Raw genomic sequence first — 25,123 nt, forward strand, 5'->3', positions numbered from 1 at the left:
TGTCCATGTGGGAACTAAAGGATTTGACAGATCAACTCTCTCTTTCTTTGATGCATGTTTCCCATGTAAGCTGTACCTATTGGAATTTATAGGCAGCTCCTAGAACACGTACCAATTGTAGAATGGAAATGCCACCGACCAAAACTTGGTTTGAAAAGACAGTCATGTTTAAATTTTTCGAAATTAATGAAAGAAGCGGACATTGGCTTATTGGGTAGTCAAAGTATCATTTCCAAAGGGATAATACAGATAGGCTGTACCGCAATTGCTCCTAGAGCCTTCTTTAAAGGAACATCACATTCAAAAATGTGTCTAGCTCCAGAATTGAGATCATCTCTTAAAAAAATACAGAAGTAGGAGCAAGGTACTGGATTTTTTACTTCATTGGAACAGGAGTTATTAGAATCCCAACTTTGCCCTTCTGAACTGAAACATTGGTTCTTTGTCGGTAATTCATAAGCATATCAGAACAAATTACACAACTTACATATGCAATAGACTTGAAAATCGAAGACGGTTATAGCTATTTGGAAAGAGTGTTTTCTTCGGATTTATTGATAGTAATTTGGTTTGACATTGATGATAATACTATGGTATTAAATTATAGAGATATATAATTCCTTGATTTTCTATATCGTGAACTGAGATAAAACTAATTGAACTTGGATTAATATCTGGAAAATACGTTAGTATTTATACCTAACATTTTGCACCTATTGAACCATAAGAGAGGACGACGAGTGAAGAATTTTCATCGTCATCACACCATTTCTAGTCCCATAGAATCCACAGTACAACTGTTATTTCGTGTTCATTCCATAAACTCCTTCGTAGTCAGATTCCGGAATTGTAAACGTCTTGCGATAGAATATCATCCGGTATCTTTCCAGGGTGGATTGATATTCTGTGAAGGCTTCATCTGGCTTCGTTTATTTTGTTTTACAGACCAATTGTTTTGTTTTTGATTCTTGTAAGTAATTTCTTTCATATATCTTATAATATCGATTTATATTTCAACAATAGCCATATGCTAGGATATAGGTTTCATGAGTTCTGCCTCACTAGAGCTTATTTCTGAACGGTACTAGACGATGATTGATGTCAATTATGAGTATAACTCATTATATGGATGTCGATGCTCTCTAAACCAACGTGAAACGAGAAGCAGTTTTAAAAAAAAAAAAACTCTATTTTGTTTTGGGATCAATCAACATATACTAATTCGACTCACATCATAAAAATTTTTGGATGCCTCGCTTGCCAGGTGTCAGATTTATCACCAACGCTCACAATTTATCAAATTGCCTCTTCTATCGTAAGGCGTTTGATTTGATCTATTTCACGTAGTACTTCGAGAGAAAGGCAGTTTTGAGCATTTATATGGTGAAAATGGAGAGCAGTAACTGCGTCTGAAAATTCTTATTAGATTTGTTCATATTCGGCTTTTCAGATCTAAGATATATACTTCTGTCCGGTTTTTCATGCCAGCCAAGCTTTGGCGGGCGGGCGCTTGAGTTTACAATAAAAATGCAGGTCAAAATCTTCCAGAACACACACTCCATGTTTTGCAAAATAGTCTACACTGTAGTTTGCACTGTATCGACATAAATGTATGCTAGAACTTCGGAGGCTCAACTCTTTGGGCAATAACTGAAGACTCAAGAGTTTGCTGACCATGAAACTTTAATTAGAATACTTACGTGAAAACACTAGGATAAAAAGAGCTATAACAATAAAATAAACCGCATGAAAGACAGATGGGGCAGCCTTGAACTGTAAAAACAGGATGTCATGGAAACGGCCTCGATATCATGGTCGAGCGTCTCCTCTGTTCTTCATTGTTGTTTCACCGAGGTCGAGTTGGAGGGTAAAGTCCCGCCAATAATTCGTTTTTGTCATGAACAACTAGATCTGATATCTCCTAAAATGTTATATTATCCAAGAGTACGATTATACTCGTGCACTGCTTTCTCTGCCAATTCCTTATCCGCCTTATTGCCACGAAAAGTGTAACATACCGGAGCCGTCCTGATCCAAAGAGCTTGTTTCTACCGGAACGACTACATAGCGAACAACGTATAGACGACAATCGTTTCCACTGAAAAACAAGCAGACCGCTTTCATAGATTTATTGGTTAAACACGCTATTCTCCTGCAATTTGGCTTTTCAGACCTAGAAGTTTCATCTATCACATGGTTCAGAAACACACGGAGATATTCTTCGCTGAAAACTATCTGTTTCTCTAAATAATGATAGATCACAATATGATCAACTACAAATGGGAATACAACTGCTGTAATCAACCCCTCAAATTTGTGTGTGAGGATAGAAGAAGTTAAAAGCATTCCACCGATCACTAATCCTCCTAGGATACTCATCACAGTAAACAAAACCGCCGGACAATCTCCAGTAACGCAAGAGAAGAATACACGCCCCAAAAATACATTTTTACATAGAAAGATTTCTTCGTGTTTGATATCCTGAGTGGTAATTTTCTCAGTTTTAGAATCCTTCCCCTGACTCACGAGCCCGGGGATTTCTAAATTCTAAGTACTTACCAGTATCCATGGATTTGAAGGCTTTTAGTCAGATTACTGGTATTGTATTTGTGCTGTCGCATAAAATATTGCCTCATGTTTATATACCTTTGCTAATTTGTCCCCAAATATTTCTAGAGCAACTCCGAAATTGGCACTGCAGAGAAACATTCTTCGCAAACCCAATTTTTGTTGACCTTACTAGGGTGTCGCTAGGTAAAGAAAAGTAAGGGTTCTTTCTTCTTTCCTAAATGACTAGTCTAGTCTATTATGCGCGAGTAATAAAAAGTATGAACCAAGAAAAGAGCAGTTCCATTCAAAGAGATAAAAAGAACCAATTGCGGTGTGTCAAACAAGTCTGTTGTACATATGGTAAAGTATCAATGACCGACGTGCGATGTCTCAGGTTTATTACGTTATAGCATAAGTGCCTCCGCAGTATACTTAGAGTTTTTTTAAAAGTACTACTATCAGGGCGCGAAAGAGTTTTTACGGTCGTTTTATAATTTGGAAATTTTTGTGCTGATACGCGACTCGCCATATGCTGATATACTGATATGAAATTGGCCATCTTTGTCTGGTATTGCATCTCAAATCGCATGCATGGACTAGTTGATGCCTTTTCTGAATCCCAAAAGGTAGTCGGATAAGGTTGAAACGGTCTGTCGATAATTCGTTGAAAATATGCACAACTACTTGTGGTTCATGTTATGTACACTTGAAAGAGACTGCACTTGTTTCTTGTGGCGCCTGGTCCTCTGTGAAGAAGAGCGCCAGCAAAAAGAACCGAAAAGAGAACAAAAAGTGTATCAGTCATTATTATGTGCACCGATGAAAAAGCCCATTTAAAAACCATGTTTTGAAGAAAATGCCAGGTGGCATAAACATTGCTATTTTTCAGCCTCTTTGGCGAAACATTCTCTAACGATCCTGCTACTTAAGCATATCTCCTGTCTGTATGCCTCGGTACTGATTGAGTATGGTAGCTTTGCTGCAACGCGAGACCAGTTCACGTATCAGTTCCGTTAGCAAATGTGCGACAAACAGCGAATCATTTATTATATCACTTTCGACCTTTCTAATAACGGTTACGCCGGCATTTTTTGCTTTATTTATTTTGCCCAACTGTAAGAAAAGATCCATCTAGTCGAACAGTCGGTATCAGCATCCGTCTGGAAAGTCATCTTTTGAATTTTCTCGACGTTTACCAGACGCTTTAAAACACATCTGCTTGGATTCGCCAATGACAAAATAACGATCACGACGGTTAGTAACCCAGTTTCTAAATGGAAAACGCATCTGACCATTTTGAAAATTGAATGGATTGGAACTTCAGGAAGCCAAATGTGAATTTCCCCTCTCGAAAAATTAGTAAAACATGCTGAATTACGAACCACATTTTCGAGCGAGTGATCAGCTTTCAGGGTAGATGTACCCGACATTTTCGGCCACATGCTGCAATAGACTTAATTATTACCTGCAGAACAAAACAGTTCAATTACTCAAGTTCTTCACATGCTTCAACAAGCTATAACAAAACTTTTAGAACGAAGTAATCTCGACAATAGCCACGGCTGGAATGAAGGCTTGCGTGAGCCTGTCTTGAAGATTATCGATTCGAATAAATCGGTGACCTTGTGCCAAGCAATATCATTGAACTCGAGGTCGATGTCTGAAGCATCTTCTGAAATTTTTTTTGAAGTATGCTTCTCGATACCAAATCCTCATTAATAAAGAACGAATGCAAGAAGCACGCACAAAGCGTGGAAAGTCCCGGAGTAAACGGCATACCACCCCTTTGGATCCCGCATACACCATTGTCCAGAAGTAGTAAGATCCTTTCTTCGTCACTTTGAGGTGCGTTTCTGTCCAGCGCGAAGCAATGTTTCTCCTGCGTTTGGTACATTTACAAATTGGTGTGGGAGCGTACCATTACACTGCACCATAGCAGGCCAAAAGAAATTTGTGAAACTACGATAGTATTTAAGTAAACACTGCTGGGTACGGACGAATCTGTCCCAGCTAATAAAATTGCTCATCTGTGAGCAAGCATACAAGCATCTTTAGGGAGTTTATATTTTTCACTCTGCTTTATTGTTTTCCAACATCATCTCTCTGAATAAGAATAAGAGGAAGAAAACATAAAAGATTGCAAGATGAAAAAACGAATTGACAGTACTAAGTAAAATCAAACGTACCTCTTTCTTCGCATAAGATCGACAGGTCAATGATTATGGCAAAACATACGAGACACTTTTCAAGACCCATAATTTAGATAACATACTAAGCATTTTTTTAATAGCTAGATGAATACTGATAAATCTCAATATTTGCATTCTTATTAACACGAAACAATAATAATGAGTGCTGCTATAAATGCTGCATAGGTGAAAACTGCAATTTCTTTATCCTTAAGGGCTGTTCATTGATTAATAGTGAGTATAATAAAGCGAAGTTTGTTAGCTAAAAGCTGCAAATGCTGGAAGGATATTTTATTTTTTTCGGGATGTCAAGCCCAATTCAGAACAGACGTGTTGTAATGCAAGAGAAGTGATAGGCAACAATATACACTCCTAAGATGTTTCCCGCTCGAAAAACCAGTATTACTAGTAGACCATTCTATAAGTTCCTTTCTATTTTCATAATTTAACGCACAGAATAGAACATAAATGGTTTGCATCAACAATCTCAGAATGTCAATTTCAATGCCAACAATTAAATATCTTACCAACAAATGACTTTAATGGGAAATGCTCGACTTGCAAATCAGGTAAATTGGGCACATGACTATAATATACTATATTTAACTATATTTATATTTTTAATAAACTCTTTTAAACATACTTAATATTTATACATAAACAAAAGAGACTATTATTTAATTTTAAGCTAATGTTTTGAACAGTTTGTGGCAATGTGTTTGTATCTTAGTTCCGAAACAAGAATTTGCTTTATACTTTATGAGCTTGGTTTACATAAGGAGACTAAAAAAACGAAAATGATCAGCTATACACGGAGTCAGAGTCATACTAGAAACGTGATAATTGAGCGTTTTCCTTTTACATAGCATCTATATCGACTATTCTTAGATGGTACAAGAGTGATCTACGTCGTTTATTTGACCTTTTTCCCTCCTTTACTTGAAAAATTCCCTCGTTTAAATGCCGGTCATTTCATGCCGAAGTAGATAAACAGAGATGATTTTAATTATACAACATGTTTAATAGAATCGTTCCAACTACACAAAGGTAGCAGAAGACGTTATAGATATGTCAGAGCTATCCTCTGTACTTTTGATAGGTGGTGCTGGGTTCTTGGGATTGCATCTGATTCAGCAGTTCCATGATGCTATGCCTGAAGCAATGATTCATGTTTTTGATGTAAGGCCGTTGCCTGAGAAACTATCTAAGCAATTTACCTTTAATCCTGAAGATATTACGTTTCATAAGGGAGATCTTACTTCACCAGATGATGTTAAAGAAGCTATAACAAATAGTAAGGCTACAGTAGTTGTGCATTCCGCTTCTCCGATGCATGGTAATACCCAAAAAGTTTACGAAATGGTGAACGTTGAGGGTACGAAGAATGTCATTGAAGTTTGCAAAAAATGTGGTGTGAAAGCATTGGTTTATACCTCTTCAGCAGGTGTCATTTTCAATGGTCAGGATGTACACAATGCAGACGAAACATGGCCTATACCAACAGTGCCTATGGACGGTTATAACGAAACAAAAGCCATTGCAGAAGATATGATTTTGAAGGCAAATGATCCAGCTAATGATTTCTTAACGGTAGCGCTTCGTCCTGCCGGAATTTTTGGCCCTGGTGACCGTCAATTGGTTCCGGGTTTAAGAGCCGTTGCAAAATTAGGACAATCTAAGTTTCAACTTGGCGACAATAATAATTTGTTTGATTGGACATATGCCGGTAACGTTGCAGACTCCCACGTCTTAGCCGCTCAAAAACTGCTTGACCCATCCACTGCTCCCAAAGTGTGCGGAGAGACGTTTTTTGTTACCAACGATACTCCTGCCTATTTTTGGGCCCTGGCACGTACAGTGTGGAAGGCGGATGGTCACATTGACAAGAAAGTGATTGTTTTGCAAAAGCCAGTCGCACTTCTTGCAGGGTATCTTTCTGAGTTTTTCTCCAAACTAAGCGGTAAAGAACCTGGCCTAACCCCATTCAGAGTTAAAATTGTTTGCGCCACTCGTTATCATAACATAAGCAAAGCCAAAGATCTATTGGAATACAAACCAAAGGTAAGTATTGAAGAAGGCATTGAAAAAACGTTGGCTTGGATGGATGAGGATCTTTAAATGGCTCTTTTTGAATATTTTAAAAGTGAAATGGCAGAAATATATACATCGATACGTTACATAGCATTTAACTTTAGTATTTTCTGAAGAAGTCTCTCTTTCCACATGATTACTCATGATTGATTAGTTACAGGTTCTTTTCCATAGTAGTATCAGTCCAGAGGACGCTGAAAGTGTTAAAATTAGATCGATATTGTGAGAGAAGTTATATATATGAAAGGGATGACTTCTAGGAATCAGAAATATTTGAAAAGAGTGTTTTCTTCGGATTTATTGATAGTAATTTGGTTTGACATTGATGATAATACTATGATATTAAATTATAGAGATATATAATTCCTTGATTATCTATATCATGAAGCAAAATAAAGCTAATTGCATTTAAATAAAAATCTGGAAAATACGTCAGTATTTACACCTGACATTTTGCACCTATTGAACCGTAAGAGAGGACGACGAGTGAAGAATTTTCATCGTCATCACACCATTTCTAGTCCCATAGAATCCACAGTACAACTGTTATTTCATGTTCCATGCCATAGACTCCTTCGTAGTCAGACTCCTGAGTTGTAAACGTCTCGTGATAGATTATCATCCGATATCTTTCCAGTATCGATTGACATTCTGTTAGGGTTTCATCTGACATCGTTTATTTTGTTTTACAGACCAATTGTCTCTTTCTGATTCTTATACGTCATCTCTTTAATATATCTTACAATCTCGATCTATATTTCAACAATATCGATCCATATTTCAACGGATCAAAGCTCATATTAAGCTACGAATCTCTTGACTTAATCTTGATGGGATGAACTTTCTATATTTCTCAATTAATTGTTAGGGCGTGTGGTCTAGTGGTATGATTCTCGCTTTGGGCGAATCTTCGGTACACTGGGGATTATCAAATCAAGCATGCGAGAGGCCCTGGGTTCAATTCCCAGCTCGCCCCAATATTTTTTTCCCGCTCTGTCAAGTTGTCATATTTTTATTTATTAAGTAGACTGAGAAAATTTTGGACTTTAACATTCAGTTCATAGACCAAAAGGGTTGACTCGAGTACTACTTCAAGCCCAATTTTCCAAAGCTGAATTTCCTCGATTACCCAATTGTATTGTAAGCAAGACAATGGAACAACAGGGAAAGTCATATTCTCGCGGCCAAGCGACGGCACCCTATAGAGGGCCATTGAAGTCTCAAAAAGTGACGAAACCTAGTTTTTTCAACAAACTCAAAAGGATTTTAGATAGAAAAACAGATTTCATTGCTAGCGGTTTGCATGCTTCACAGCATCCGGGAATTTATACAAGCACAAGTGGCAAGACAGATCAGCGCATGGCAAACATACCTGGTGGATTCTTCAGTCCCGACAACTCAAACACTGTTCTTCACTTGCCTAAGCGTCAAAGAGCTGAACCAAGAGATTTTTCAAGTGCAAGTGTCGCTGAAAGTCACTATTCAATGGGAAGCGAAGCTGCTGACGAGAATAGGTCTGCCGATATCTCCAATGCTAAATTGGCTGACTTTTTTCGAGGGAAGGGCGACCAACCTTTATCAGATATGGAAATGGAGGGTGTGATTTCATTAATGCGGAAATCAAGCACTGCCCAAAGCTCTCGCAGAGGCTCCATTGCAAACTCCATCAATCAAGCGAAAGACTATACCGATCTAGGAACTTCTCGTGTACTCAAGAGCTCAAGAGCGCCATCTTTAACATCATTCAGGGCACCGTCGTTTGTTCCGAAATATGACATCTCGAGTGGTTCACATTCAACTGCAAATACCGGGCTCAGATCCGCGTCGGGTCGTAGACGAGTATTTGACTATTCAAATATGCCATCGCCTTATAGAACAACGGTTTACAAGTACAGTGCAGCGGACAACAAAGAACTCTCAATAACAGAAGCATCTTCGTCTGCACCCATAGTTGCTACTACAAAAAATCCAGCGCAGGAGGATTCTTTCTCCTCGTTTGGTGGTGAGCATAAAAGATTAAGCAATACTGCTTCTGCATTGGTTTCTCTTCTCGATGAAGCAGCGCCTGACCAGCAGCAGCTGCCCTCTCGCATGGCAAATCCTTACTCCTCTCATGTTCGCACATACAAAAAAGTATTAGGAGGGACAATCAAACGTGAACGTGTAATTGAACACAAGGATAAAAAAAAGACGGATGATCTTGCAAGAACTCAACACGAGACTACTAGTTCTGAATGGTTACCAAAGCAAGTTCAAAGCTCATTGGACAAATACAAACCCGTCAGATCGTCATCTTTACGTGCAGGTATCGAAATAGGTGATCATTCATCTAAAAGTGAAAGTAATACCGAAGACGCATTAAAGGAACTTCCCACATCGCGTTTCACATTCAACTTCAATAATGTAGTGGAGAAAAAGGAATCAAATGAACACAAAGGAAGAGCAGACGAAGTAAAACCTTCTTTTGAATTTTCAAAGTTTGAAAATCCGCTATCTTCATCTCACAAACTCTTCAACGATCTGGAACAGCAGTCTAACAGCAGAAGTTCGATAAGAAATTCCAATAATGGTATTTCAAAAGACCCCAACAGATATTCCTTAGCAGCTGCAAATACACAAGTAGCGGATGACTCGTCACCCTGTAATTCTGTATCGACACCCAAGATTTCTTTTAAAAAGCCAGTTATTTCAAAAGTAAACGAAAAATTCGATTTTGGCTCACCCTTTCTCTCTAATTTAAACACAGACGGCATAGATGACGATAAAGTCAAGCAATTTAGATCTTCTTTCATATTTTGAAGATCACTGGTAACCGTTGATAACCACCTCAAATGATATTCAGTATATTGCTGCTACAGTACTTACCTCGATTTAGCGGCGCTAATAATGTATATATTTACGTTTAAACTTATAAATGTGAATATTCTCAATGCCTTTTACTTAAAAGATAAAAGGCATTACAACACTTTTTGCTTAACAAAAAATGTTCTCAAGTGCCTCATTTGCCAAGCGCAAGTTCCTATTAACACAATAAGTTGAACGATCGTCCACCACATTGCACTCGAATTGACAGATTCTGATGCATCTCTGAACAATGCTTCACGTTCCCTTATCAACTTTTGTTCTCTTCTAATTTCTAACACTTTCTCATTCAAAATATTGATCTTGTTGTGTAATGTTTGAAACGAACTTTTCTTTTTGGAGTCTATTTGAGCATCTTTACCTATCAGAAACTCTAAAGTAACTTTGGTCTTGCCCTTGCTCATCCACTTTGTAGCTTGAGGCGAAATGCAAAACCTGTGTTCACCAGATTCAATTGCTAAAAATGTAAAAAGACCAGAGGGAACCATTTTTTGGGATACCACCCGATGATTATCATCAAATGTCTCTTCCACATCAAAAAGGACATCAAACTCCTGATTGTTGGCGTTAACATACGTTTTCATGTTTTCATCATAAGACTGCACATTGTACTGGATGTTCAATAATGTTTCCTTTGACAACTCCTTGCTGAAGCACTTACGATCCCCACCGTTTCCGTAATAATAAAATCCCGATACCTTTGAGGACATATATAACCAGAGGAAGATCAATTGCAAAAAATTGTCGAAAAGCATTCTGCAAAATCAGCCTTATTAACTCAGTTAGAGATCAGCTCAAAATTATCCAAACCTACTTATTGCAAGTTGTACCTTGTTTTCAATTTGTGAGGTGGTCATAATAAGATATTTTTCACTACAGAAAAAAACCAAACGCGTCAAGGTTAAAAAATGTCATTGTAATCTGGAAGAGAGGTAAGAGGAGTAAGGAACACCTATAAAATGACGAATCTGCTCCTTCAGGATCCGTTTGCAGTACTGAAGGAATACCCAGAGAAGCTTACGCATACTCTAGAAAATCCACTTCACACGGAATGCCTTCAATTTAGCCCCAGAGGCGATTACTTAGCGCTTGGCTGCGGGAATGGAGGAGTCGTGATTTACGATATGGATACCAACAGGCCTATATTGGCTTTAGGCAGCAAGCTTGGAGCCCATGTCAGATCGGTTCAGGCCATTTCGTGGTCTACCTGCGGTAGATACTTGCTCACTGCTTCACGGGACTGGTATGTGAAGTTATGGGACCTCGAAAACCATAGTCAACCAATAAAAGAGATTTGTGTTGGCTCACCAGTATGGACATGCCAGTGGATTGATTCATCTCGTGGACTCTGCGTGGCAACTGCGTTGGAAGAAGAGACCTCATTCCTTATCAACTTTGAAGGTCAGCCTGCTCTAACTCCGTTGATTGATGCAAGTGATCGTGATTTGTCAAATAACCAAGGCTATGTAATTAGCTTAGCAGTTCACCACACACTTAAAAATATAGTCATAACTGGATCTTCTAAAGGTTGGGTTACCTTTTACCGGCTGGATAGTGTTCCAAAAGTAATTATGAGTCAAAAGATAGCAAATTCAAATATAAAGCATGTGGCAATATCGCAAACTGGTGATAAACTTGCAATCAATTCGTCAGATAGAACAATTAGGCAATATTCTTTGAGAATCAGCGGAGATACTATGACTGTTGATATGAAATTAGAACATAAATATCAAGATGTCATAAATAAACTCCAATGGAATGGTATATTTTTCAGTAGCAAATCGGCTGATTATCTGGTAGCATCTACAAACGGATCGTCAGCACATGAGCTCTATCTCTGGGAGACGACATCTGGAACATTAGTCCGTGTTTTGGAAGGCTCTGAAGAAGAATTAATGGATATAGACTGGAATTTCTATAATATGTGCATCGCGAGTAACGGCCTTGAATCTGGCGATGTTTACATTTGGTCAATAATCATCGCACCAAAATGGAGTGCCTTGGCTCCAGACTTTGAAGAAGTTGAAGAAAACATTGATTATCAAGAAAAGGAAGATGAATTTGACCAGGTTGACGAATTGGAACAGCAACAAGAGCTTAATCAAGTAGAGGAGGTGGATATCGATCTTATAACCAATGAGCGGTTTGACGTGCGAGGAAATGACCTGCTCGTCCCCTTATTCACGATTCCCACCAACTATGAACGCATTTTGATGATGCAATTGCCAAAGCAATGAAGGAATCACGCAATAGCGCCGTTATTTCATACAGCCAGTCAGATCATTCAATACACACAATTGTATTTGATTTTCTCTGATCTTTTTGCACGGCCTTTTCTCTGCTCACATCAAAAAACATCTTCAGTTGTCAGGCATAGAAAATGAAGAAACAGAAAAGGCATGTTTCCAGCGAAATTATCAAGAAAAAAAAGTCAAGATTGAGCATATATCAATAAGTTATTCTGTTACTAGTACATCATTCTGTTATCCAGTTGTGCTTTTTTCTCCGTCGCACAGCGTCTACTCGGTTAAAATGTCGGGCTTTCCGGAGAATCCATTCATGAATAATACGCCATCATCCTCGCCTTCAAAATCTGTAGATGGTAATAGAGTTCTTAAGCGTCCCTTAGGGAACAATTCTAGCTCATCTTTGCTTTCTTCACCTAGTCGACGAGCCAGAACTTCTGGATCAGTCATATACGGTGATCGGTTCATACCTAATAGGACAAGCATTGATCTCAATAGTATGAAATCGATAGGTAATACTGCTAGTGTTCCCACATTGATTCCATCGGTTACAGAAGATCAAGTCGAGCTACAGAGGGAAAGACAATCACGAGAAACTTTTGATACTGTACTCAAAAACGAATTATTTGGAGAGAAGTTATTAAGAGATGCCATTGGTAAAGAAAGCAGCATAGATCGAATAAAAAACACAAAGCCAGCTATACCTTGCTATCAGAGTGCTGCTGCGACTGCTTCTGTTGAATATGAAGAAGATATGCCCACTACCCCGCCAGATAGCGATGAACGTCCCCAGTCAGCTCCTGTTACTCCGAGAAGAGCTCTCCCGCAAGGTCCGGAAGAATCCTATCGTCCCTCGAGTAACTCAATGAGAGGTGCAAGTCTTTTGACTTACCGAGAACGTACTGGAACCAGACCTTCAACTACGTCTATATTACAGTCTCATTTTTTTGATTCAGCATCACCTGTCCGCCCCGAATCGAAGCAATTATTGTTATCTCCGGGGAAAAAATTTCGCCAAATTGCGAAAATTCCTTATAGAGTACTGGATGCGCCATCCTTGGCTGATGATTTCTACTATGACTTGATCGACTGGTCCTCTACAGATGTATTGGCAGTGGCGCTAGGGAAATCAATATTTTTGACTGATAACAATACAGGGGACGTGATTCACCTATGTGACACCGAAAATGGATTCACGAGTCTACGTTGGGTTGGAGCTGGCTCTCATCTAGCTGTTGGACAAACCGATGGATTGGTTGAGATATATGATGTGATAAAAAGGAAATGCATCCGGACACTCTCTGGTCACATGGATAGAGTTGCTTGTCTAACATGGAATAATCATATTCTCAGCTCAGGTAGTCGAGATAGGTCTATTTTACATAGAGATGTAAGGGCGCCTGATTCTTTCTTTGAGCGAATCGAAACTCATTCTCAGGAGGTTTGTGGTTTGAAATGGAATCCAGAAACTAATAAATTAGCATCCGGCGGTAATGATAACGTGGTTCATGTTTATGACGGCACAATCAAAACTCCTATGTTTAGCTTTAATGAACATACAGCTGCTGTCAAGGCTATGGCATGGTCTCCCCATAAGCGGGGGGTTTTGGCTACAGGCGGGGGCACAGCAGATCGGAAATTGAAGGTTTGGAATACTATCACTGGAAGCAAACTTTGTGATGTGGACACTGGATCGCAGGTTTGCAATATGGTTTGGTCCAACAACACTGATGAAATAGTGACTTCACATGGATATTCGAGGTACAACCTTACAGTCTGGGATTACCAAACAATGGATCCCGTGGCTATCCTTAAGGGACATAGCTTTCGTGTACTGCATATGACTCTATCTGCAGATGGAACGACGGTAGTTTCTGGTGCTGGTGATGAAACTCTCAGATATTGGAAGATTTTTGGTAAAGTGAAGGCAAAGACGAATCCTAACTCTATAATTTTCAGTTCCCTTAATCAAATCAGGTGAGAAGATAAATGCTATTCTATAGGATATAAAACTTTTAAATACACGAAGTAAAGATGCAAAAACAGGGCGCATAAGTTGATAGACGTCGTATGGCCAATCGCTATTGAAAGTCCAGCAGCCAGTTATTGAGTATCTTTTCGAGATCAATCGGCGCCTTTTCTGACTCCCAATTTTTGAGGTATTCTTCGAAGTTAACACTCTTCATGTTCTGCAACTGCCTCATGCCAGTACAAAAGAGTGTCTTCCTCTCAAGTGTGTGTAATGTTTCTCGATGATGTGTAGTTTGTTGTTCGCACGCTTGCCAAACCTTTTCCTTGAGTGTTTTGACTAATAAGAACTTATACAAGTCTTCATTATTCCATAATGATGCCAATTTCAATTCCATTAACCCCAACACAACTTCAATCAAAACGTACTTATAAAGGGCAGAATCCGTCTCTATAATTTCGCGAATGTCAGAATCGACTGTGCCTTGAATTGGACATGAAAAATCGGAATATTTGTACGACCTCGTTGGATGCTGATATATGTCCTTCAAAACAACGAACAAATATTGCATAACAGTTGATCCCCGAGTGTACCAGACAAATTTGTCAATATCTGCTTGAATTAATCTCTTGCACGTGTGAAATAGTAACAATATTGAAAGGTGAATTACATCTTTTCTAAAAGATTGTTTCACCTCTAAGATTTTCTCGATATCCATTGAATTCATGACAGCTACTTCTTTACTGCTTTTACGCAAGATTTTGTCTTTCTCGGAGTGTAAGCATAATAGTGCATAGTATCTCAGATGCAACCTGAAGAGAAAAATGTTGAGAGTGCATGCAAAGTAATCTGAGAATTTAGATTTTGAACATCGCAAACTTTCATTGATGGAACGTATATCCTCATACAAATCTGCAATACCCTTTTCCGTTCTGTCTAGGTCCTCCTTGCACAAAAGTGTGCTGGAGGTCAATGCCATAGTGTGGCGAAACATAACATTAATTTTGTACCTGCCAATTGCATATGCTGTGGAAATATCAGTTTTAATATTGTGACTTAGCTCTTGCAATGGCACGTAACTCATGAAATGCGATGGCGTGAGGAATGAAAAGCCGCAAACTACGGAAGAGGAACCTTCAATATATATTAGAAAGTGCCACAACAATTTGAGATCCAAGTCCTTGTACGTAGAACTTTTATGCAGACCCAATTGCTGGCCTAGCCTGACCAACATACTCGAATAACCAGTTGCAGCAACCATATTTGGGTCAATGACAAAGTTTACAATGACAAAAGCACGCAGAGACTCTAATAAGGGTCTTAATGGAAATTCAGCAACATCCAGTAGGTACCTGTAGGCTTTATAGTAATTATTGCATAAAAGCAAGTCAGGAATAACCTCAGATGCAACAGCGACATAAGAGGAACAAAAGAAGATTGCCATGAGGAGAAGAATGTTCAGAGCATTCACATTTTTCCGCTCCTGCAAAGACTGATATACATCTGAGAGAATCTCTGTAATTCTATCTTGGTCCAAAATGGGAATAATCGGCTGGATGCAAGCAAAATATGTCTCAATTTGACTCATCGCAGCTTCTTGAGTGGGTGGTAGCAGTACCAGAACATCATCGATGCTACGTGCGGGAGTCGAAAATCTATCAAATTTAGTAATTTCATTTCGCCTAATTACGCTATCTAGCGTCAGTTGACCATAATGCTCAGCACATATGATTCTATCATTGATTGAACTTGTGAAAAATGGGTAGGAGAACTTAGATTTATATATTACTGAATTTGTGTTCAATTTCTTTGATTTCTTGACCTTCCCATGTGTGGTATTCTTCAATCGAAGAGGACTCTTACGTTGGTTTTCGTCCTCTTTGCCAACAGATGTTTTACTGAATCCGTAGATACATTGGTCTGTGACACTTAACCCAACACAAGTTGAGCATGGCTTTTCCTTATTGCATTTCAACTTGTGTTCATAACAGTACTTACAAGACTTAATTACTCTTTTCCTTGTGATTTTTTGACCAGTCATTCATCGTAGTATTTTGCTCCACGTTGGTGGGCAAGCAACTGACGTTTGATATTTTTTATAGCGCAGAACACACTGAAATGCCTATATAAAAAACACAAATATAGAAAGAAATACATAAAGATGGGATATTGTTAAGATAAGTTTGAACCAGATTAAGCCAGAAAAACTTCCCTCAGTTCACCCGCTAGAAAATCAGCTTCTGCTTTGTAGTTGAGTTTATGTAAGTTCGCGACCGTGTATCTTATTCTTGTCTGGTCGTTATAAGAGTCCTCACGAGCTCTTACTCTAAAGTCGTACTGGTTCATTTGTATACTTTGGGTGATTTTCGTAAATTCATCAGAGTCATCATTTTTCAAATTTACTAATGTCGCCGCATCGACACCAATTAGTTCCTTTGCTTGGTCGTTAAACAATGTTAGCCACATGTGACCTGATTCATCTATAACAGAAATAGTTAGCATGTACCTCCAATCCACAGATTCATTATTGGTATCACATTTTTCACATCTCCATGTACCATCTGACTGTTCTATGACCTTCTTGTTGCAGTTTTCGTTAGTACAGGCAGGATACGCAAAATTGTCAACTTTAAGGAAACTCACAGCTGCCTTGACACTGAAAAAATCGCCCTTATCATTTCTACCCAAGTTTTGCTCTTGAGCTGTAGCAATGGTTATACGCTGAGAGATAAATTTCATTAAATTTGATGTAGATGCACTTGCACCTGGATCTTGCTTCAAGGAGGCAAAATTCTCGTGACGCCCAGTAGTATCATACCAACCCTTCAAGGAATAGCCTTCTGGAATTTCAGGATTTGGAACCATAGTACTAGTAAATCCCATTGAAAGTGATTTGCCGCCAAAATCTGTAACACGTACACCTTTGAACGCCACTACAGAACCTTCAGGTAAGTTGAACTCTAAAGCCTGTTGATTCCAAAGACCAACTGAAATTGAGTATCCGGAATCATCTATAATAGAGATATCACGACGATCAAATTTTTTACCTGCTTTGGAGGTAAGCTCAAAATGAGGATTAACGGTTTGAACAATTCCTAAAACATCCACCGAACAATTAACTTCCTGATTCTGAATTGCATTTAGCTTTATAAAGTTGAAATGAGTCTTTGGAACATTGCTTTCGTCGTAACATTCTTCTATTACCGTTTCCCTGTCCATACTTAACTCGTAAGGATGGGATAGATTAGAAAACTGTGGTTTAGCGGGTTGTAGCCTTGCTTTGGACACATAATATACTTTACCTTCCTGAAGCTTTTCATTTAGCTTATCAGCCATATCGTTGAAAGCTGTAGCCCTGATTTCACCGGATGTATCCAAGAAATTGACGTTCAGCAATTTACCATCACCCCTCTGATTGTGCCAGGTCTTGATATCACCTTTGAAAGAAACTCTTGCTTTAATTGTCCAAACGTTTTGATACGGAGATAATTGTTCGATGGCGAATATAGGCCTCGTCTTTTCAGATGAGTTCATTCCTTGGTATTGCTGCTGATTTTTGGTTGGCATATGTGGAGGTTCCTGCTGTCTTGATGCTGGCTGTGCATATTGCGCTTGATCGGGGGTAGCAGTTTCATCAAGATCTTCCCCTGGATGGGCCGCCAAATAACTATCTACAAATTCGCTTCTGTCATTGATAATTTCAACACCCATTTTAACAGTATCAAAATCATCGATTATCAAAACATACTTCTTTCTTTCCTTGACAATCGCTGCTTCTGCACTAGTCACACGGATCACGTCACCTCTCTGCAGATTCAGTTTCAAGAAGTTGCTAGCAGCATCATCTCTAATTAATGCCTTCATCTTAAACTCACCGTCGGACAGCATCACTAAGAACTTCTTGGGAGCAACAGTGTCATCTTTCTTCTTAGTATGCAAAATCTGATAAATCCCACCTGTAGGATTGTCATATCTCCTTTTGTTTGTGAAAATGGTGTGAAAATCTTTATTTGTTAGATGAACAGTATCCATGTTGGTATAGTCTATGTAGTAGATCTAGCTTGGACCTATGAGGTTGACAACCTTGATACAATCTGTTATCAATAGTTTATTAAATGGTGGCAAAAAATATTCTCCCTTTCTCGCGTCTCATTCATTTATTATAAAGCGTTTCGCGTATGGTCCAAACAGAAAATCGATGAGATATATTCAATTAAATAAATAATCAAGGATCAAATCGTTTAGTCATTGTCAACATGGTTGGTGAAACTGTATCCGTGTGTCACATTCAACATGATTTCGAGGCTACCGGAGTGGGCTCTCAATTTTTTATCAACGTTGATAAGTCCCTAGATGAAATACAGGAATTTAAAATCAAGAAACTGCCGGATGATCAGGGTTGGGATGCTGGAAAAGAGAATTCATTTCAAAAAATTGGACACCATCTTTATAGAGCAGTGCTTAATCATAAGCAATATAACTTTTGTACGATGAATCAAGATTACACATCAAATTTTAATGCTAGTGACAAGGAAGCTGATTGGGCCGGAATCGACATTATAGCCTCTCCCGAGAAAAGATATGCATTAGGAGACACCTCAGGCAACATCATGATCTATGATGGATCATTAAAGCTGCAAAAGGAAATGCTAGGGGCGCATCTAGGTGAGATTACTTCGTTGAAGTTCTTTCCCAGTGGGGAAGTACTACTATCGAGCTCTACAGATACCAAAATCAAACTTTGGTCCTTGGTAGATTGGTCAAACCCCAGAACATTTCAAGGTCATAAGGGCTCAATAACGCAACTTTGCATGATTGACCGGGGCCGTAATTTCTTGTCCTCATCAACAGATGGATCCGTTTGTCTATGGGAATGTGGATCGGGACAGAAAGTCTTCTCTTTTTCCAGGAAAGAGAATCCTAATGATGGAATAAATGCAATTGATCTCCTTTCGCAGTGTGTCGATACAGATTACACGCCCTCTAGCCCATTAGAATTTCACACAAAGGGCAAACATGTAGTTGCAGGACATTCATCCGGCGTTGTGACCCTTCATGATCTGTACAGTAAGGAGCAACAACTCCAGCTACCTAGTAAGTTTATGTGCAGTTGCAACACGTTGAAAGTCGATACAAAAGATAATAACTATATATATGCTGGTTATCAGAACGGTATGCTTTCGCAATGGGATTTGAGGCAACCCACATGTGCAGTTGACAGCATCTCCATCAATGAGGGAACCCCGATTAATAGCATTTTTCTCGATTCAAGTTCGATGTATATTTCCTCCGGTGTTGACACTAGTCTATCGTTGAATATTGACGAACCAGAAAGACGCATGCAGTACCAAATGCCAATGTTTCTAGTTTCCAATGACTACCAAGTTTCGCAGTTCGCTGCTGATCCAGAGGACGCCGATATCATTGCGGTGGGAAATTGGGGATTCCGAGCCAAGTTCAAAACACTTTCGTGAATAAAATTTCGATATGTAGCATTCTTTACGTGCCTCTCGACCTTTTTCTACACTGTTTTATTGCAAAATCGAGGTAGAATTCTATTTATCTTGCTTGAGGTTCTGATCTAAATTGAATAACTTAAGATTTTGACTGAAAAAAAATAAGTTTGCGAGTCTTCAAAAAAGTTCGAACGCTATGAAATAGATAAACGCTTTTCAAAAATGGCCGGAGGTGATTCGGTTCTCATGTCTGATGGAGGTGAAGACAAAATACTGAACATTTTTTTCGACGAATCCTTTGTCCCACAAGCATTTGTCGATATTTTACTCTTTAACGCGGCACGCCAGGATATAAATCAAGTACAATCTGTCACATCATCTATGCTCGGCAGGTTAGATTACTATACCAAGCATCTTACCAAGGAATTGGAATCGACAATAAGAAAATTAGAAAGTCTATCAGAAACACTTCCTGGTACGTGGGACGAAAGTGCACAAGAGGGCTCTAGTAATGAAGAATACAATTCCAGCTCTTTAAAAGTGATTGGTGGGTCTTCTAAACTTGAGTATTATCTTGACACATTAGGCAGTGCAGTCAGAGGAATGGAATCTGATATAACGAAGATTGACGGTAAGCTCGATCGAATCAATCAGGAAGGTGACGACAGCCAAAATCCAATATACAATCTAGAAAATTTAAGAAAGATTAAGGAGAGACTGCTGATAGTTCATCAAAACTTTAGTACCTTGAAAGTTATACTAGATATATCATCAGGGAGTCAGGATGCTCGCGAAGCTGCAAGTAAACAACTGCATTTATCTTTATCTGATTTTAAACTTTCATTGAAAACATTGGAAGAAACCATTGCTCTGTCGTTAAACAAACCTTATGATGAGGATGGAAGTTTTTCAGAAAAGAATCAGGATTTACTAAGAAAAATTGAACTTTTTAAAGAATTGAAACCCTTATTTAGGGGTTTGGATAAGTTCTATCCAGTATATTCAGATTTTTCGGATAATATAGAGAGGTCTTCACAAGCCTATTTGAGCTCAAAGAGTGTGGAGGATGAACTCAACAACTAAAAATGTGATTTTGAGTCTTCTTGAGTAACCATGTGAAAAAAACATACTTCAATGTGGGTATGTGTTGTTTGAATCTCCCGTAAAGGAACAGGTATTATTGTTCAGTACTTTTTGAGGCTTCAACTATACAACTGATGATGTAGCGAAACACAGAGTACACGTCTAGATACAAGATGGAAATTTCTCCAAGACTCATTGCACCAAATTGAAATTATTCTTACTAGATTGGGAAGTGGCAGTCATGCTATCTTTTACGCTACTTTTCTTTGAAGCCTTTTTGAGAAATATTGAGACTTGTTACAAATAGTCGATCGCATCCTTTGTCTTAGAATCGAACTGATTCAATCGCTTTTATAAAATCGCTGAACTAATTTTGATGCATTCTTCTTGACTTCATGTGTAATTTATAGTAGTGAAATGAAGAAAGTGACTACTGTATATTTGATGAAACGGCAGCCATATTGGAAGGCTTTTCCGTTTTTTGCATTATTTACTGAAGTTCAACAGAAATTTCTTCTCAATTTCTGCTAAACATAAAAATATTATGCAGCTTTTGTAAAAAAAAAACAATTTATGCGTAACAAAGAAAAAGCATATATACGTTAATATTTATAAATGAATATTGATGTCTAGTTCGATCAAATGATCTAAATGAGGAAAAAATGTACAGAGTCAAAGTTACAGTTTTGATTTATAGTTAGATACTCATCTCTTAAGAAGCTTTATTGCTAAAGTTACTGAAAAATTATTTATAATCAGTGGAACCTTCAGAGTTGGGAGTACCATCTCTTGCCAGCAATGCTTCCTCATCAAGCTGCTCTCTTTCGCCGCTCCTGCGAAAATTCAAAGTGCATATACCTTTGACCTTTTTGAAAAATTTACCAGGGAAGAACCGGAGAAACCATTCATCTGGACATATTCTTACTAGCAAAGCCATGGGTAACGACAGAACACCGCAGAATATTGCGGTAATCCACATTGCAGTGGTTTGTTCTGCAATTGAAAATGCAATTCCACCATAAATCATTATTAATACTTGACATGCTCCTATAAGAATCATCACCGATATGAAGTAGCCGTTTCTGAACAGATCTTGAAAGAAATTTAAGTTTTCCTGGGTCACACGCTTTTTCCAGTTAGTTATGCCATCAGCTTCGTCAAGTTTTCTTGATGCTATTAAGGTAAAGAATTGCAACCAGACAAATGTGTTAAAAATACATGCATTCAACTGTTCCCTTTCATGACCACTTAACGAGTCCTTACCGGGGAAAAAAAAATATTGGCCCTTGAATGTTAAGAGAAAGGTAATTAAAAGTTGAAGAGAGGATTGACTCATAATCATTTTCCATGTCGATGCGGTAATTAAAGGAGCTGAGCGACCCATTGGGTCATGCTCCATAATATTTGGATCAGGCTTATCAGTAGCCAGAGCAAGTGCTGCCAGAGTATCCATAATCAAATTAACCCATAATAATTGGACAGCCGTTAAAACAGAAGCTTCTTGTTGTGAAGAGACTGATGATACAAAGGTCAGTACAACAGCAGTTACGTTAACGGTTAATTGGAATTGAATGAACTTTTTTATTGAAATTGATACACATCTTCCCCATTTGATAGCATTGACGATGGCGGAAAAATCATCAGTCATAAGAATAATATCAGAAGCTTCTCTAGCGACTTCTGTACCAGAAATACCCATAGAAAAGCCAACATCGGCCAGCTTAAGAGCCGGTGCATCATTCGTACCATCTCCTGTAACTGCCACAACATCTTTCATTTCTCTCAATGTTTCAACGAGAACTCTTTTATCTTCAGGAGATGATCTAGCAAGAACTCTTAATTTGGGTAAAAGTTTAATACGCTCTTGTTTGCTTAACTTGCGAAATTTAGGTCCCTCCATCGAATATTTTTCATCACTAGAACCATCCTCAGGTAAAATACCACAATTTTTTGCTATCGCTTTTGCAGTAACCACGTTATCACCGGTCACCATTCTAACGGTAACACCTGCTTTTTGGCATTGAGCAATTGAATTCTTGACTCCTTTTCTTAGAGGATCTTGTATTCCAACGATTGTGTCAAGTATCAACCCAAAACTCTTCTCATTTTCATTAGATTTACCATCAATTTTTTGATCGTTGTAATTTATTTTTTCACCGAAAAGTTTATCTTCACTTGCAATAGTATGATCATTTTCGTCCTGCATATCCCTAGGGGGCCATGACTTGCAATTCTTAAAATCCTTATGAGCCAAAGAGATCGCACGAAGTGCATCTGATGCTAGGGAATGAATCTCTTCTTTAATCTCTTTTGCAATATCGTTTGTAATTACCTTTAATTCGTCGTTAGATGATCTTCTAAAACAGCATCTACTGAAAATGATTTCTGCTGCTCCTTTAACATATAACCTATAAGTATCGGCTTCTTTGGACTTGACAACAATTGCCGCCCACTTTCGCGAGCTTTCGAAAGGTATGATTTGAACAATTTTTTCAACATCAAATTCTGTTGATGGATTGCTACGTAATTGACGTAAATCTTTTAAACCAAGCGACTTTTTAGCTAACGTCAATAGGGCGGTTTCGGTTTTCGAGCCAATAAATTCTTCTTTTTTCCTGCGAGATACGTTTTGGTCATTACCAGCATCATCATCAGAATCAGCTGACGAACAATGATGACCATATTTGAAAAACGATTTGATGGTACTCTCCTTTTGAACAATATTTGTAGAGAATGGATTTTCTTGAACCGACTGGCTTTCTTCATTTGAATCAATTTCTCTATTTTCAAAAGCTGTCGAATTTAAAGTTATGTTTGCTAATAAATCTGATTTTAAACTCGAAGAACTAAATTTTTCGAAAAAAAATTGAGAGTTTTCGTCAGAATTATCTGATCTATCATCGAAATGTTTCCCATTTAAATAGCCTTTTACAACTGTCATAATGTTTTCTGTTAAAGTACCAGTCTTATCGGAACATATAGCTGTAGCAGAGCCCATAGTTTCACAAGCACTTAATACTCTAACTAAATTACCATCTTTTGTCATTCTTGTGGTTGCAAAAGCCAATGCCAAAGTGACAGCCAATGGCAAACCTTCCGGTACAGCAACCACGATAATAGTCACAGCCGTAATAAATATATTCATAAATTTTTCACCCTTCTGGGGCGGTGTTAAATCACCATATTTACCATTTTTGGAAACATTGAAGATGAATTTAACAAATAAGACTAAGAATAAAACCATTGCTGCAGCACAACCATAAACAGATATACAGTCAGTAAGTTCATTCAATCTTTGTTGTAATGGAGTCGATTCAACTTCAACTTTCAAAGACGCCATTGTTTTGCCATGTATAGAATTCGTACCCACACATGTGACAACTGCTTTACCCAAACCTGATATTAATCTTGAACCACTAATAAGGAAACAGTTATTAGAATCAGTATCGTTTGGATCATTTTCGAATTTTTCATGAGCCAAGGATAACGGAATAGCTTTTATCGCATCCGATTCACCTGTAATTGAGGACTCATCGGATTCGCACTTGCCCTCAATCAAAATACAATCCGCAGGTATAACATCCCCTGTCTGCAACGTGATTAGATCACCCGCCAGAAGATCTAATATAGAAATCATGATCTCCTGTCCAGTCCTTATCACTACAAGTTTTCTGTCCTCTTTTTTCTTATTCAATTTCACAAATTGCTTTTCCTTCTGAAAGTCATTTATGGCGCCAACTAAGACAACTACAACAACTGCAATCATAATAGCAATACCTTCGATCCAATCCACTTTTGTAATTTTGTTACCTTCTGGGTCATATTCCGGCGGTTGGAAGAACACCTCATACATCCCGAGACAGAATGAGACTATCGCCGCCGCAGTCAACAACAGCATTGTATTATCATTGAAAGCCTCGAAAACCAACCTGCCAAAACTTTTAGGCGGGGTCTCCGGTATCCTATTGTCACCGTATGCAAGGTATCTTCCATCGTTATGATCATTGTTTTCATCATAGTAAATTCCGTTTTTGGGGTCCGTGTGTAAGAACGCAAACAGATTCGAGATTTGACCTTTGAATATTTCATTGAACCTATTCATAGACTTCGGGTCGTACAGTTCCCCCAGTTCCTCTTTGCTCACAGGAAATGCGTCGTTCCCACTAGTCGATCTCGTCATTAACTGATACCCTGACTCATCATTTTCGTGGCTTGTAGATGCTCGAGACATAGCATAAAAAACACAAGTATCGGATACGTCCAGGCCGCCAATTCACCACTCCACCAGTTCACCAAGTTACCGACTGAAACAACCGACACCCGTATGTCAGTCAGTCAAGAAAAACGGACCGGATTGACAAAAACCAATCATTTAAATTGCACAACTGGTATACCAAATTTCAAACACCGGCAGGGGTTCAAGACGCATTTCTGCCATTGAGCGATAACATCATGGGGGAGGCTTAGCCCGCTCACACTCACACCTTGCCTATGGCCCTGGCCCTGGCCCTGGCCCTGGCCCTGGCGCTCATCTTCAACTTTGGACGAACACCACCACCGCCAAGTCGTGGCATAGCTCACCACCCAGCTTCTGCTTGCTCTTGCAATTCTTCCTGTTCTGGATCGCGGCGTATTCGATACTAAGCCTCTTTTCGGCGCGCACCACCCCTACACCGC

The 25,123-nt window shown here is 38.7% G+C and overlaps 10 protein-coding genes and 1 non-coding gene across 11 annotated transcripts; 7 read left to right on the forward strand and 4 right to left on the reverse strand.

Annotated features, from left to right (window-relative positions):
- Window positions 1-5,807: 5,807 nt before the first annotated feature.
- ERG26 (sterol-4-alpha-carboxylate 3-dehydrogenase (decarboxylating)) lies at window positions 5,808-6,857 on the forward strand (the record flags this gene model as incomplete). The annotated part of the gene is made up of 1 exon (XM_037289126.1): window positions 5,808-6,857. One exon carries the CDS (start codon window positions 5,808-5,810, stop codon window positions 6,855-6,857), a length of 1,050 nt encoding a protein of 349 aa, XP_037145021.1.
- An 840-nt stretch (window positions 6,858-7,697) lies between these two features.
- Window positions 7,698-7,806, forward strand: HG535_0Etrna4P. The gene is made up of 2 exons: window positions 7,698-7,734; window positions 7,770-7,806. It is a non-coding gene; the product is annotated as a tRNA-Pro (tRNA).
- Window positions 7,807-7,982: 176 nt separating this feature from the next.
- On the forward strand, window positions 7,983-9,629 carry NUP60 (FG-nucleoporin NUP60; the record flags this gene model as incomplete). The annotated part of the gene is made up of 1 exon (XM_037289127.1): window positions 7,983-9,629. The coding sequence occupies one exon, from the start codon at window positions 7,983-7,985 to the stop codon at window positions 9,627-9,629; it is 1,647 nt and encodes a 548-aa protein (XP_037145022.1).
- A 158-nt stretch (window positions 9,630-9,787) lies between these two features.
- ERP1 (Erp1p) lies at window positions 9,788-10,447 on the reverse strand (the record flags this gene model as incomplete). Its single annotated transcript, XM_037289128.1, has 1 exon — window positions 9,788-10,447. One exon carries the CDS (start codon window positions 10,445-10,447, stop codon window positions 9,788-9,790), a length of 660 nt encoding a protein of 219 aa, XP_037145023.1.
- Window positions 10,448-10,651: 204 nt separating this feature from the next.
- SWD1 (COMPASS subunit protein SWD1) lies at window positions 10,652-11,929 on the forward strand (the record flags this gene model as incomplete). The annotated part of the gene is made up of 1 exon (XM_037289129.1): window positions 10,652-11,929. One exon carries the CDS (start codon window positions 10,652-10,654, stop codon window positions 11,927-11,929), a length of 1,278 nt encoding a protein of 425 aa, XP_037145024.1.
- Window positions 11,930-12,224: 295 nt separating this feature from the next.
- CDH1 (Cdh1p) lies at window positions 12,225-13,919 on the forward strand (the record flags this gene model as incomplete). Its single annotated transcript, XM_037289130.1, has 1 exon — window positions 12,225-13,919. The coding sequence occupies one exon, from the start codon at window positions 12,225-12,227 to the stop codon at window positions 13,917-13,919; it is 1,695 nt and encodes a 564-aa protein (XP_037145025.1).
- Window positions 13,920-14,019: 100 nt separating this feature from the next.
- HG535_0E03830 (uncharacterized protein) lies at window positions 14,020-15,948 on the reverse strand (the record flags this gene model as incomplete). The annotated part of the gene is made up of 1 exon (XM_037289131.1): window positions 14,020-15,948. The coding sequence occupies one exon, from the start codon at window positions 15,946-15,948 to the stop codon at window positions 14,020-14,022; it is 1,929 nt and encodes a 642-aa protein (XP_037145026.1).
- Window positions 15,949-16,100: 152 nt separating this feature from the next.
- Window positions 16,101-17,939, reverse strand: RFA1 (replication factor A subunit protein RFA1; the record flags this gene model as incomplete). Its single annotated transcript, XM_037289132.1, has 1 exon — window positions 16,101-17,939. One exon carries the CDS (start codon window positions 17,937-17,939, stop codon window positions 16,101-16,103), a length of 1,839 nt encoding a protein of 612 aa, XP_037145027.1.
- Window positions 17,940-18,163: 224 nt separating this feature from the next.
- On the forward strand, window positions 18,164-19,381 carry RPN14 (Rpn14p; the record flags this gene model as incomplete). Its single annotated transcript, XM_037289133.1, has 1 exon — window positions 18,164-19,381. One exon carries the CDS (start codon window positions 18,164-18,166, stop codon window positions 19,379-19,381), a length of 1,218 nt encoding a protein of 405 aa, XP_037145028.1.
- Window positions 19,382-19,585: 204 nt separating this feature from the next.
- COG7 (Golgi transport complex subunit COG7) lies at window positions 19,586-20,446 on the forward strand (the record flags this gene model as incomplete). Its single annotated transcript, XM_037289134.1, has 1 exon — window positions 19,586-20,446. The coding sequence occupies one exon, from the start codon at window positions 19,586-19,588 to the stop codon at window positions 20,444-20,446; it is 861 nt and encodes a 286-aa protein (XP_037145029.1).
- Window positions 20,447-21,191: 745 nt separating this feature from the next.
- PMC1 (calcium-transporting ATPase PMC1) lies at window positions 21,192-24,677 on the reverse strand (the record flags this gene model as incomplete). Its single annotated transcript, XM_037289135.1, has 1 exon — window positions 21,192-24,677. The coding sequence occupies one exon, from the start codon at window positions 24,675-24,677 to the stop codon at window positions 21,192-21,194; it is 3,486 nt and encodes a 1,161-aa protein (XP_037145030.1).
- Between the last annotated feature and the right edge of the window lie 446 nt (window positions 24,678-25,123).

Source organism: Zygotorulaspora mrakii, chromosome 5, assembly GCF_013402915.1.
Source record: "Zygotorulaspora mrakii chromosome 5, complete sequence".
Taxonomy (NCBI): Eukaryota; Fungi; Ascomycota; class Saccharomycetes; order Saccharomycetales; family Saccharomycetaceae; genus Zygotorulaspora; species Zygotorulaspora mrakii.